The sequence below is a fragment of the Pan paniscus genome, chromosome 19 (assembly GCF_029289425.2).
Source record: "Pan paniscus chromosome 19, NHGRI_mPanPan1-v2.0_pri, whole genome shotgun sequence".
NCBI lineage: Eukaryota > Metazoa > Chordata > Mammalia > Primates > Hominidae > Pan > Pan paniscus.
This window is the reverse complement of record NC_073268.2, coordinates 72,397,995-72,413,050: the sequence shown is the minus strand read 5'-3', so window position 1 is coordinate 72,413,050 and position 15,056 is coordinate 72,397,995. Positions and strand designations below refer to the sequence as shown.

The 15,056-nt window shown below is 36.0% G+C and overlaps 1 protein-coding gene across 1 annotated transcript in view; it reads right to left on the bottom strand.

The window, feature by feature from the left end:
• Nucleotides 1-15,056, bottom strand: part of ANKFN1 (ankyrin repeat and fibronectin type III domain containing 1) — a 359,995-nt gene that overhangs the window by 275,210 nt on the left and 69,729 nt on the right. Inside the window, exon 2 of the mRNA XM_003817411.4 lies at nt 13,937-13,977. Within this exon, the coding sequence (XP_003817459.3) occupies nt 13,937-13,977 (41 nt within the window). The remainder of the gene's footprint in view (nt 1-13,936; nt 13,978-15,056) is intronic.

Below are 15,056 nucleotides of genomic sequence, written 5' to 3'. Positions count from 1 at the left end.
ATATGCTACCTGCCCCTTAGTCACTTAATAGCCATCTTGGTTATGAAATTGATTGTCAGGGTATCCATGGTATTGCAGTGCTTATGTTTATAAGTAATCCTTATTTTACTTAATAATGGCCCCAAAGCACAAGACTAGTGATAGTGGCATATTGTTTTAATTGTTCTATTTTATTATTAATTGTTATTAATCTCTTACTGTACCTAAGTTTTAAATTAAACTTTATCATAGGTACACTCACATAGGAAAAGACATAGTATATATAGTATGGGTTTTGGTACTTTTTGCAGTTTCAACCATCCACTAGGGGTCTTGCAACTTACTCCTCATGGATAAGGGGAGATTGCTGTAATTTAATGCTACAGTATTTTAAGAGAATATGCCTTTGGGTCAGACAATGATCAATAGACTATTTGAACAGAGTAGATCCCTCAGAAACAGATCCAGACATATGGAAAGCAAGTTCATGATAGAGATAGCATAGCAATTCCATGGGGAAATCATAGACTATTTATTTGTTACATCATGCTGGATGAGTTGATTTTCCGTAAGAAAAATATAAAGTTAGACCCCCTACTTCACAGCATACAAAATGTAACTTTCTTTTTTTTGTTGTTTTGTTTGTTTGTTTGTTTTAGAACAGGGTCTCACTCTGTTGGTCAAGCTGGAGTGCAGTGGCACAATCATAGCTCACTGCAGACTTGAACTCTTGGGCTCAAGTGATCCTCCTGCCTCAGCCTCCAGAAAATGTAACTTTCATGTAGATAAAAAACACAAATGTGAAATCAAAACTTTAAAACTTACATAACAGTGTACAGAAGCATATCTTTACATCATCAAAGTAGGAAATTAAAAAGTCTTAAATGAAAATCTTAAAAATATAGATTATGTTAGAATGTCAATGTCTCTATAATTAAAATTATCCCACAAAAAGTTAAAAAAAAACAGGCCAACAACAGAGTTGGAAAATGTATTTGCATATAACATACAATAGATTACTAAGTGGAAGAGATAATTCACTTATACAAAACCATAAAAATAAAATAGTAACTCATTAAAAAATAGTAAAATATGTGAATAAGCAATTCACAAAAATATGACCAAGAAACATATTAAAAGATGCTCAATTTCACTAGAAATTTGGGAATTGAAAACTGGAAAAATGACACACCATTTTACTCCCATCATATTGAAGAAAAATTTTGAGGTCTGAAAATAACCCATGTTGGCAAAGATTTGGGGAAACCGAAACTTACATGACCTGCTCATAGGAATGTAAACTGGTCAACCCTAGGAGGGTAATTTGGCATTATCTGGTAATATTAATGAGATATATACCTTATAATCCAATAAGTTTACATCTTGGTATCCTGGAGAAAATTCTGCCCAGGTACATGAGGCTACAAGGATAATCATTGCGGTATTTTTTTATAGCAAAAATTGGCAACAACCTAATTTTTCACCAATAGAATGAATGAATGAATGAAAATAGCAATATATTCATGCAATGGAATACTATCTAGAGATAAAATAGCAAATCATACCCACATGTTCAGTTGGAGAAATCTCAAAAACATAATGTTGACTGAAAAAAAATACAGAATGCCACATATGGCTTGGTATCATTTATGAAAACTTAAAAATTATGAAGCAATGATGGATATTGCTCACTGATAGAGAAAAATAAGGATAAGCATACAGGATTGTGATTTTTTTGTGTGAGAATGATAGAGCAGAATCAGACCAGGAAAGGGGGCATATGAAGACTTAATTATATTTAAAATAATTTATTTCTTTAAAATCTATAAAAATCTGAACCAAAAATTGATGTACTCAAATTAGTTAAATGTGCGTGACAAAACATAGTTATTCATTATATTATTTTCCTCTATGTTTGAAATATTTCATAATGCTTCTTTTTAATGAAAAAGCCTATGAATACTATACTAAAAATGTCAATCATTATGTTTTTCTATTCGCAGCTCCCAAATGTGTAAGCTGTCTTTGCCCATAGTCCTGGATGTTCCTCTGACCCTATCCCTTCCCACAACTCTGCTAGAGTCACATCTAATGGAACCAGAAGTGTTTCAATCTGAGGAACCCCATTTGTATGCTGACCAGTAGCCTGCCAAGGAAAAAAGACTTGAACCATGTGAATTTTTTTTCGTCGGAGTTTAGAAATCCTTGTGGATCTCCCAAGTGGAAAGAGGAGCTAAAATGTCTAATCCTTGATGCCTGTAGCTGCCATTTTGGGACATATGCAATCTGGAGAGTAAATAGATTGGCCTGGTCAACAGAGGTAGGTGATACCCTGAGGCCCCAGAGAGAAGACAGCAGCTCTGATTCCTTTTAAAAAATATGTATTTTAGCTTTTAAAAAGTTGATACATTTAAAAAGTTGCACACATTTATGGAGTGAAAGTGATATTTTGATACATGCATACAATGTTGTAATGATCACATCAGGGTAACTGGGATATCCATCATCTCAAACATTTGTCCTTTGTGTTGGGAACACTTCAATTGTTAGCTTATGGCTATGTTGAACTATTGCACCATATTATTGTGAACTACCTTTCTCTACTTCACTATTGAACACTAGATCTTTTCCCTTCTATCTAACCGTATTTTTGTAGCCATTAACCAACCCCTCTCCATTTCTTATGGAGCTCTGCAGTTCAGATTAATATGATGCAACTAAACATTTTTTTCTATTTGTGGATTTCATTAAATATCTATATCTTACAATCCTCTCCTCCCCATTCTCTTTAACTTGTGATTCTTGTAGTCTAAAAAATTATTTAGAAAAGATAGAATGATGAAATCTTTGAATCATAATCAATACTAAAGATGAAAACATTTTCATGGCAAGGATGGTAGAAACTGCCTGCTGAAGACTTAGGAGATTGTCTCTGATCTTGGCAAAAGTCTAAAACAGATTTTTTAAAAATTGTAACTTGAGAAAAAAAATCAACTTAATATTCACAATCATATCCCAATCTCTTCTTCCCACTTCCTACCCTCACTGCTCTCTAAAGAGGAAGGACCAGTGTTATGCTAGATTTGTACCAGTTTGCCGGGGAGCAATTGTCAGATTTTCAAGAATTTGTAAGCTATTCGTTAAATACAATCATTGTTACAAATTAAATTATTCAAACTTACAGTTAAACAACTTGCATTAAATACAAGGGACTCATGGTATGCTGTCTTCATGAGACCCATCTCACATATAATGACACCCATAGGCTCAAAATAAAGGGATGGAGGAAATCTGCCAAGCATATGGAAATTAGTAAAAAAGCAGGGGTTGCTACCCTTATTTCAGACAAAACAGACTTCAAACCAACAAAGATCACAAAGGACAAAGAAGGGCATTACATAATAGTAAAGGGTTCAATTCAATAAGAAGGTCTAACTATCCTAAATATATATATACTCAACACAGGAGCACCTTGATTTGTAAAGCAAGTTCTTAGAGGCTTACAAAGAGACTTAGATTCGCACACAATAATAGTGGGAAACTCCAACACTCCACTGACAGTATTTTTGAGGACAGATCATTGAGGCAGAAAATTGACAAAAATATTCAGGACCTGAACTCAACATTGGATCAAATGGATCTGATAGACCTCAACAGAACTCTGTCCCCAACAACAGAATATACATTCTCCTCATCACCACATGGCACATACTTTAAAATCGACCACACAATTAGACATAAAACAATCAGCATATGCAAAAGAACTGAAATCATATCAAACATACTCTTGAACCACAGCACAGTAAAAATAGAAGTCAAGACTACAAAAATTGCTCAAAGTCATGCAATTACATGGAAATTAAACAACATGCTCCTGTATGACTTTTGGGTAAGTAATGAAATTAAGGCAGATACCAAGAAGTTCTTTGAAACTAATGAGAACAATGATAAAACATACCAGAATCTTTGGGACACAGTTCAATCAGCCTTCAGTGGGAAATTTATAGCACTAAACTCCCACATCAAAAAGTTAGAAAGATTTCAAATTAACAACTTAACATCACAACTGAACGAATTAGAGAAGCAAGAGCAAGCCAACCCCAAAGCTAGCAGAAGACAAGAAATAACCAAAATCAGAGCTGAACTGAAAGAAATTGAGACACAAAAAAAACCATTCCAAAAGATCCAGGAGTTGGTTTGTTATAAAAATTAATGATATATAAGCTACTAGCTAGACTAATGAAGAAGAAAAGAGAGAAGGTCCAAATAAACACAATTAGAAATGACAAAGGGGATGTTACCACTGACCCCATAGAAATAAAAATAACTATCGGAAACTACCATGAATACCTGTATGCACACAAACTAGAAAACCTAGAAGAGATGGATAAATTCCTGGACATATACATCCTCCCAAGACTGAACCAGGAAGAAATTGATTCCCTGAACAGACCAATAATGAGCTCCAAAATTGAATCAGTAATAAATAGCCTACCGATTAAAAAAAGGGCGGGACTAGATGAATTCACAGCAGAATTCTACCAGATGTACAAAGAGATGTAAAAGATGTGGGTGTTTAGAGCTGGTACAATTCCTACTGAAACTGTTCCAAAAATTGAAGAGGGAACTAACTCTTCCCCACCTCATTCTATGAGGCCAGCATCATCCTGATACTAAAACTTGGTAGAGACAAAACAACAACAAAAACTTCAGGCCAGTATCCTTTATGAACATTGATGCAAATGTCCTTAATAGAATACTTGCAAACCAAATCCAGCAGCATATTAAAAAGCCAACCCACAACAATCAAGTAGGCTTCATCCCTGGTATGCAAGGTTGGCTCGACATATGTAAATTAATAAATGGTATTCATCACATAAACAGAACAAAAGACAAAAACAACATGATTATCTCAATAGATGCAGAAATGGCTTTCAATAAAATTCAACATCAGTTCATGTTGAAAACTCTCAGTGAAGGAACATAGCTCAAAATAGTAAGAGCCATCCATGACAAACCCACAGAGAACATCATACTTAAAGGGCAAAAGCTGGAAGCATTTCCCTTGAAAACTGGCACAAGTCAAGGATGCCCTCTCTCACTCCTCATAGTCAATGTATTAGGTTGGTGCAAAAGTAACTGCAGTTTTTGCCATTATAGTCAATGTAAAAGCCACAATTACTTTTGCACCAACCTAATAGTATTGGAAGTCCTGGCCAGAGCAATCAGGCAAGAGAAAGAAATAAAGGGCATCCAAATAGGAGGAGAGGAAGTCAAACTACCCTTGTTTGCACACCACCTGATTCTGTATCTAGAAAACCCCATAGTCTTGGCCTAAAAACTCCTTCAGCTAATAAACAACTTTGGCAAAGTTTCAGGATACAAAATTATGTTCAAAAACCACTAGTATTCCTATACACCAACAACAGCCAAGCCAAGATTCAAATCAGGAATGCAATCCCATTCACAATTGCCACGAAAAGAATAAAATATCTAGGAATACAGCTAACTAGGGAGGTGAAAGATATCTACAATGAGAACTACAAAGCATTGCTCAAAGAAATCAGGGCCAGGCGCGGTGGCTCACTCCTGTAATCCCAGTACTTTAGGAGGCCGAGGCAGGCAGATCATGAGGTCAGGAGTTCGAGACCATCCTGGCTAACATGGTGAAACCACATCTCTACTAAAAATACAAAAAAGTAGCCGGAGGTGGTCGCACGTGCCTGTAGTCCCAGCTACTCAGGAGGCTGAGGCAGAAGAATCGCTTGAACCTGGGAGGCAGAGGTTGCAGTGAGCCAAGATCATGCCACTGCACTCCAGCCTGGGCAACAGAGTGAGACTCCATCTCAAAAAAAAGAAAGAAAGAAAGAAAAGAAAAGAAAAATAAACCAGAGATGACACAAATAAATGGAAAAACATTCCATGCTCATGGATCATGGATAGGAAGAATCAATATGATTAAAATGGCCATACTGCCTAAAGTGATTTACAGATTCAGCGCTATTTTTATGCAACTACCAAAGGCATTTTTCACAGAATTAGAAAAAACGATTTCAAAATTCATATGGAACCAAAAAAGAGTCTGAATAGCTACAGCAATCCTAAGCAGAAAGAACAAAGCTGGAGTCATCACCTTAGCCAACTTCAAACTATAATACGGGGCTGCGGTAACCAAAATAGCATGGTACTGGCACAAAAATAGACACATAGGCCAATGGAACAGAATAAGGAGCCTAGAAATAAGGCTGCACACCTACAACCATCTGATCTTTGACAAAGCTGACAAAAACCGTCAGTGAGGAAAGACTCCCTTTTCAAGAAATGGTGCTGGGGTAACAGGCTAGCCATATGCAGAAGATTGAAACTGGACCCTTTCCTTACACCATGTACAAAAATCAACTAAAGATAGATTAAAGAATTAAATGTAAAACCCAAAACTATAAAAACTCTGGAAGACAACCTAGGCAATACCATTGTGGACATAGGAATGGACAAAAATGGCATGATGAAGATGCCAAAAGTAATTGCAACGCAAGCAAAAGTTGACAAATGGGATCTAATCAAATGTAAAAGCTTCTGCACAGCAAAAGAAACTATGAACAGAATAAACAGACAATCTACAGCATGGGAGAAAATATTTGCCACCTATGCATCTCGCAAAGGTCTAATATCCAGCATCTGTAAGGAACTTAAACAAGTTTATAAGAAACAACAACAACAACAGACATTAAAAAGTGGGCAATGGACATGAACAGACACTTCAAAAGAAGACATACATGTGGCTGACAAGCATATGAAAAAAAGTCAAATATCACTGAACATTAGAGAAATGCAAATGAAAACCACTGTGAGATACCATCTCATACCAGTCAGAATGGTTGTTAATAAAAAGTAAAAAAAACAGATCCTGGCAAGGTTGCAGAGAAAAGGGAACACTTAGACACTCTTGGTGGGACTGTAAATTAATTCAACCATTATTGAAAGCAGTGTAGTGATTCCTCAAGGAGCTAAAAACAGGACTACCATTCAACGCAGCAATCCCAATACTGGGTACATACCCAGAGGAATGTAAATCAGTCTACCATAAAGACACATGCATGTGAATGTTCATTGCAACACTAGTCACAATAGTAATTGTATGGAATCAACGTAAATGCCCACAAATGACAGATTGGATAAAGAAAATGTGGTACATATATACCATGGAATACTATGCATCCATAAAAAAGAATGAGATGATGTCTTTTGTGGGAACATGGATGGAGCTGAAGATTATTATCTTTAGCAGACTAATGCAGGAACAGAAAACCAAATACTGCATGTTCTCACTTATTAGTAGCAGCTAAATAATGAGAACTTATGGACACAAAGAGGGGAACAACAGACACCGGGACCTACTTGAGGGTGGAGGGTGGGAGGAAGAAGAGGATCAGAAAAAATAACTATTGGGTACTAGTCTTAGTACCTGGGTGATAAAATAATCTGTACAACAAATTCCTGTAACATAATTTTACCTATATAACAAACCTGCACATGTACCTGTTAACCTAAAATAAAAGCTAAAAAAAAAAAAAACCCCAAAGGAAATAAATGCTAAAAACTCATCACTTCTTAATTATTTTGCTGCATTTTAAATTACCTATGCTTTTTAGTTTATTTGAATGCTTTGTATCCGTATGGTGTGAATACCATATAAAGGTGTGTTACTGCACATCTTCCTAATTACACATTTAGAGACATCATGTTGGTAACTTGAAAATGGCCATGGCAGCAGCATTTACACCACAGAAATTGGCAAATGCTACCAACCAGGTCTTGATTTATTGTTTTGTTGATTGTCTACGTTTAAGAAAGTGATGAGAATGTTAATGATGCAGATTAAACAAAAAGGAATGTTCTGTCTATAGCTGTCATATTGTGAATAACATGGAAATTTGAGGAAATATTCAACTGTATTCAAAACTATTATCCAGTTAAGAAAAGAAGTTGTTCACATTTATTGATGAAGAGTGGACCTGTGAGGTATACCTTTTCTGTTTCATTTTTGTCTTACTCATTAACATATATATAAATATCAACCACATTTACATGGAAACTATATTCATTCATCAATCATAAATTTTGTTACATATCTATTTTATCAGTGAAAGTCATAATATATATTATATATTAGGCATATAATATATAATGTACACACACGTACACACAGGCAAACATACACATCTTTTCACATGCCACCTGGAAGGGCCACATAAAATTATATAGGGAATGGAGGAGTTGTAGACAGAAAAGATTAGGCTAGTAATTTAGTAGTTCTGGAGAACTGGACATGATTAGGAGAGAAGAGGTAAGTGAGAAAAAAACAAGAACAAAACAGCACATTTTGTTTTTATAAAGCACAGACAGAAAGGTAAAATGTTTGAGTTGTTACTCAAAATGAGAAATGTGGGTTAAGAAGATCTTTAGAATATTTTGCTGTGGAATGTAACATAATTCCCCTTTGAAGGACTTCAGCAAAAATGTACATTGTTGTCATCTTTTTAGATGTTTTGATTTTCCATTTTCGAATGCATGCCTGAGCTTAAATGGCCCGTGAAGCAGTCGGTTATATTCAGATCACACTAGCATTTTGATAATAAAATTATTAGTTGAAGTCAATATGGGTTTAATATGAACAAGTTCTATCAAAGTTGTTTTTTGTTCCTCTTAGGATTGGGTGGTTCTATTAGCATATATTGAAAATAATAACAAAAGCAACAACAATACAACTATTACTACTATTATTATTTTTATATTACCAGAATTTTTTCTATATTCTTTACATGTAATTTGAGCTTGCATTTACATGCCTCACAAACACCTTATGAGGCAGATACAAATAATTTATTACTATATTTTATTTGTCAGGAACAGACAAGGTAATCTAATTTGCTCTAAAGCACATAACCAGTAAAGTCTAGCAAGATTAGAATTCAGACTATCTAGCCCTTGAGGTGGCATTATTAATTAACTCTACAATGCTACAAAATTGCCAAGCATTAGCAGTATAGTGTATTTTAAGTATTTATCTTAGTTTCTACAGGGCACAGATATCAGCCTAAAGATAGGTCCCAGTCTGGGTGTTGGAAAGCTACTTTGTATTTGATTCTGTTGATTGAGTTAATGTAAGCATTTACTGAGCATCTGGTTGTTTAAGAGAATATCACAGACATTTCAGGAGAGACAAAGATGAATAAAACATGGTTCCACCTTTGAGGAGCTTAAAATCCAGATATTCACTGTCTCTACCAATCTCTTGAATGAAGCCAAGAGGCAGATCAAACTGACAAAGGATTTAAAATAATTTAAATTCAAAAAACTCCTAATAGTTTTACTTATATTCTGAAATTACTAAGTGTTGCATGGATAAATATATTTTGCATCATATTCAAAACCAAGTGCAAAGATACATGACTGAAAAATCTGTTTTAGTAGCAGCTTTTGTATCTAGGGGTTTTAGATTAGCCTCAGGACTAAAGTGCTATTAAAATTTTTGATGTGCTCTTAGTTATTGTAATAAAACTAACACACCAGAACGAGAATTTCTTTTTGTTTTTGTTTTTTTCTAGAAGCTCTGTACTGGTCAGCCATCTCAGCAGTATTCTTTTCAGTTCGGGCTGTAACATTTTAAAAGGAGCATTGAAAAATGCAACTTGGATAAATGGAAAAGGATAACTAAACCAAGTCGTGCGAAGAATGGCTGAAGAAATTGAGGATGTTTAGCCTGGACAAGGAAGACTCAGAGAGTATACGGGATCAGATTCCAAAATATTTGGAGGGTTGTCATGTGGGGAAGGAGTCAGCTTCTTCTGAGCTGCTCCAGAAGGGATAAACTAGCACAAATGACCCAAAGTCAGAGGGAGGTTATCTCAGGTTAGCGAAAGAAAGTTTGAATACTGAGCTATTAAAAAACGGATTAGGCTACCATATGAGATAGAGGAAGGGCTTCGAGAGAAGATGTTGTGAGGACAGCTAGGGGTGGGCTGCTGAACTGCATCATATTGAAAGCATCTTCCAAAATTAAAGTTCCATGATTTATGATTCCATAACAGAAGTAATTCCCTAAATGTTTACAACACACACACAGTAAAATCATATTTTCCTGAAATACGTGAAATTTGGGGGATTGTAATTAACATACGAGTAGCAATTACCTTTATTATCCTTTTAGAAGTACAAGAAGCAGTGACATTTAGGTCATGACAAGAGAAGAAATACGTGGCCTTTGTGCATGGAAAGCCCAAGAACGATGGGCATAGGCCCTGGGAATCCACTCCTTTGGAAACAGAGGACTGTTTTGATATAAAAAAGTGAACAGAGAAAGAATACAAGGTTAACACTGGATGCAACTTTAAATCCTTCAGCACAGTGCCTAGCAGCCATAAAAAAGCAAACAAAAGTCTGCAAACCCTTTCCAGAGGCGATGAATAGAAACAGAACAAATCACTCTTGCCTACATAAATGCTACATCCCTGTACTGCTTTGCTGGCCATAGACCTCCTCTGCAAAGGGCATTAAAGCCATAGGGAAGGGGAAGAAAAGGCACCCAGAATGAGGGCAAAAAGTTCTGATGCATAGATCTTGAGCTAAATTACACAAACCAAGTTAATGTAATTGGCAAATGGATACTTAGAGATGGAATACTTAAAGAAAATCCCTCTAGAAGAGGCCAAGTAACCAGTGAAAGAGACTGCTCTAGGCTTGTTGAATACAGGAAAAAAAATGAAGAAAAAAGATTGACATTGTAACCCAAACAAAGCTCAGTGGAGAGGCAAGAAGAATTAAGAGAACAGGTCTTTGCCCAGACAATGAAAGCCTCAGCTAAAATCCTAGCCACACCATGCAATTTATTAAAAGTTGTTTCTTCCCCCAAAACCAACCAGCTTCCACTAGTCTCTAGCGTTCTTTTCTGACTTATTTCATTAACATTTCCTTCTTTTTCTGGAGCAGTCAGGGCCCCAGGGAATCTTTCTTTTTCCCCACCTCACCCCCACCAATGGGGCATTGAATGAGAGCCAGGGTGTTGTCTGCGAAAAGAGAAATTGCAAAACCACAAATTGCAGAAAATGGTTCCTGCCAAAAATCGAAAGGAACACACGATATCACCAAGCCTCTTAAAAAGCAATTGCGCATTTTACAGGCCTCTAGATAATTCAGGTTTCTTTGGCAACTTTCTCACCCATACCACCCAGAAGATAATTCTCTTCCACCAGAGGCAGTGGTCCTAAAGAATATGAGCGGTTGAAAAGAAAAAAAAGAATGTGGGTGCAAGTCTTTCCAGAGCAGTGACCTGGCCCAATAGTGTTCTATTTTCTTCTATTGTGTAGCATTAATTTGAAGGCCCAAAGCTTGCCACCAGAATCCCAAGGACTCCCACTAAAACAGGGAGGGTCTCCAATAATTTAATAAGATTATTGGTAATACAAAGCATTTTCAGATGGTAAAATTTTTCCAAAACATTATATCATGTGATTATCACAACAACCCTTTGAAGGGGTCAGGAGAAAATGTCTTCCTTCCTCTCTTCTTCCCCAAAAAGATACTTTGAAACCGAAGGGTTAAGTAACATACTCCAAATTATACTACTGAAGGAGTGAACTGGGACTTAGCCATTAGCCTTTTGATTTTTGCTCCTGAGTTCCTTCCATCGCCCAGCCTTATTCCTCTATGGAGGCATATTTTCCTGACTTGGCTAAAGCTGTCCTCCATCGGTGGGTTGGGATTTTATGTGTTGCATATACATTTCCAGGACCTTTACTTGGAAAGTCTCCTGTCATTCACTATAGATCTAAGTCTTGTCTGAATGGAACGTTGATTAGGTCGTTTTCCATTTGTATTGGTTGAATAACACAATCATCATTAGGACAAAAAGTCAACTCCAGAGGGGCTGGTTCAATGTAGCTGCCAAAAAGAACCCAGGTCAAGATTGCCTGGTGATTTTAATATGTTTCCGTGACTCCATGGGTCAGACCAACCTTTCCCCGGTTGCTCAGAGATTGCTCGGGGAGCTGGGTAGACCCATTTTGTCTGGATTGTTTATAATCCCAGTGCAAGCTTCCTTCTCAAAATGTTTACTAATGAAATAGGTCACTAAGCACCCTGTATGTTTCTGAGAAAAAAAAAAATGTGAAAAGAAAACAAACAATCACAAACTGAGACCTCTAAAGTAAAATAGCCACCCCCCAACCCCTTTTTTTTTTTTTTTTTTTTTTTTGCAATCTGAAAGGTAAAGGGTGCTTTCAACTGAAATTCTGATAAAGAGATCTTGCGGTAACACGTGGGTGTTTAAATTTACATATAGTGACTTAAAATGCTGCCTTAAATTGCCCTTCATCAAATTTTCACGATTAATATATACCAAGTATCTTTCGGTATTTAACATTAACTCATTTAAAATACTAGTAAAGCTAAATAGGCAGTAACAGTATGGTAAAGAGCTACCAAATATGAATATGCAAGAAAGTAAACATAGGCAATTTCCCCTGAACAGCTTTCTGTGTTCAAAAGAAATAATACAGTCAAAAGTTAACATTTGTACAAACAATATACTCATGACAGCACACGAAAAGGAGACTACTCATAAAATCTAACGTGACTTTCTTGGTAAAAGCTGCTTAAAACATTCATAGCATGCAGGTGTCTTGATAATGCAATAAAGACTAAAGCAAGATAATACAGAGACTGACATTTTAAAAAATATCAGCGAACGTGTAATACGTTCACATTAAATCTGAATGTTTTGAGGGTGAATGTCTTTTGTGCTAACGCTTGAGTATTTGATGTACAGCAGTGGGATCAATTTATTCTAGAGAGCAAACAAAAAACCATCCTCTAGGGAAATCAGTAAAAACTAAGTTTCTCCTGCAGTTCAGCTGAACACATAATCTTCTCAGGAACTGAATGATTCAAAAGAGAATTTATTAGAACATGTATAATATATATAATTCAACTGTACTCTTTGGATTCTGATAGGTACTAGAATGTCTAATTAAATGCTTCAGTGACTACTGAGATGTATTCTCTGCTGGAAATTCTACATGAATTAGAAGTTGATGTATCCTCCATGAGGGTACATGACTCAACCATCTACCTTATAGTTGTTGATTACTTGCTTAGTGACAAGCAACTTACTACATTTTGAGCTACTTTTGAACAGCTAGGGTCTTTATACTAAAGCTAAATCTACCTCCTGCTTTTGTAAATTGGATATTATTAAATTACACCAGAGACATATGAAACTTTCTTTTTTTCCTTTGTTAAAATTATTCTTACCTTCATTTCATTAAAAAAGAAAAAAAAAATCACCCTAATTCCAAAGACAAAACTCAGAACTCCCAGTTCAGATCTGCTATAATTTTCTTTGGTCTTTCAGAATAGAGGGGATTTGTAATTTGGGTATAGACACTGGAAGTACTAAGAATAAAGAAACATAATACACAGGAGATTAGTTCTGGAGAGAATACGGGTTTACAGAGTGGCCATAACGCAGTACACACAGGAAGGAATTATTAAGGTTACCACCATGCCGTTAAACAAGAAACAGTCTGTGACCACACGGTGAGGAGCAACTGGGAAAAGAGTAATAAATTAGTCATTTGAGAGAACTGAATATTTAAATGTTTAGTGTCACGTGGTCATAATATATAAATGAATATTGCCTATTTTTTTACTCCTCACTTTTATCTAGCTTTAGATGCAATATTGTCACAACCACAATTAAGTTCAATCTGCTTCCAAAATGGTTTCTGAAATGTTCCATGATGTTATACAAATCAATAGTATGAAATGTTAGATTGGCTGTGTGTGTTGAGCTAGACTTTAAAAATGCAGCAATGTGAGATGGGAGCCTTAAAGATTAGGAGGCTTTAGGAATTACAGCTGAGAAGTAGATACCATTTCAAGGAAGAAATGTACTTACATTTTGCTGCAAGTAAAATGCCTGTCTTTAAAGAGTAGCCTCTGAAACAAAGAAAGAAAAAAAGAATGTTAAAAAATTGTACAGTAATCAATTCAAAATGAAAAAGGAGTCACGTTTGAAGCCACTGACTGAAAAAAAAAAGAGAGAGAAGCCTAGCCTACAGATGAATATATATTTATTGGGAGACTTTTCTTGGGGATACAGGAGGCTGTAGCCCAGAAAGAAAAAACATTCATGCTAGCTGCTGTATCTCATCACATGCTCAGCTCCCTGCTCCTTAGTATCCTAGAATTTCAAGACTACTTGATGCTCACTTTGTCTCCCAGGTCCAATCTTGGAGACAGAAAACATGGTAAGTCTGGCTGGCTCATTCAATGGCTTAGACGCTCATCATTCTCTTGCTTCTGGTTCACACTGACATTGTACCTTGTTCTTGTTGGCCAAGTTCTGACACATTGTTCCTTTAAATGAAACTTCTCCTAAAGATTATGGTTTTCTCAACTCATACTTATTAGGATAAATGGACAGTTTTCTTTTCCAAGAAATAGAAAGCTTTTGTGGGAGATGCGAGGAGGGGGATTGAAACCAATGCCAAGTTTCTCTTTATTCAAGATGTTGGTAAAAGGGGAGGGACAATTAGACTGTGCCTATGCTTGGAAGGCCAATTGTGCGGGCAATTTGTTCAGTGTGGCAGCCCACCAGACAATTCAGCTTGCTTCCAAATCCATAATTTATTGGACCTGTTGGGGTTATATTGAAAGGGGTACTTTTTAGTGTAGTAGGTTTAATAGGAAATGGCAGGAAAGTCCCTATGATTGATATGAACTATTTGCATTCTGAGACTCAAGTGATTCCAGATCATCTCTAAGACTAAGCACTCAAATCATGGTGTCCTCAGACCTACAGAAAGATCTTTCCACACCACCCGCACTGATCTGGATAGGTCAGATTAGTTACTTCAGTGACCAATGTTTTTCCAAGCTCTACCATTTCTTAATAATAGTGTGATTTGGGCAAATTGGTTCAATGCTCTGGGATTGATAGAAATATTACTAGTGGCTATTTCAAAGAATTGCCATAAAGGTTAAATAAAATAATATATATAAAATAGTTAGATAAA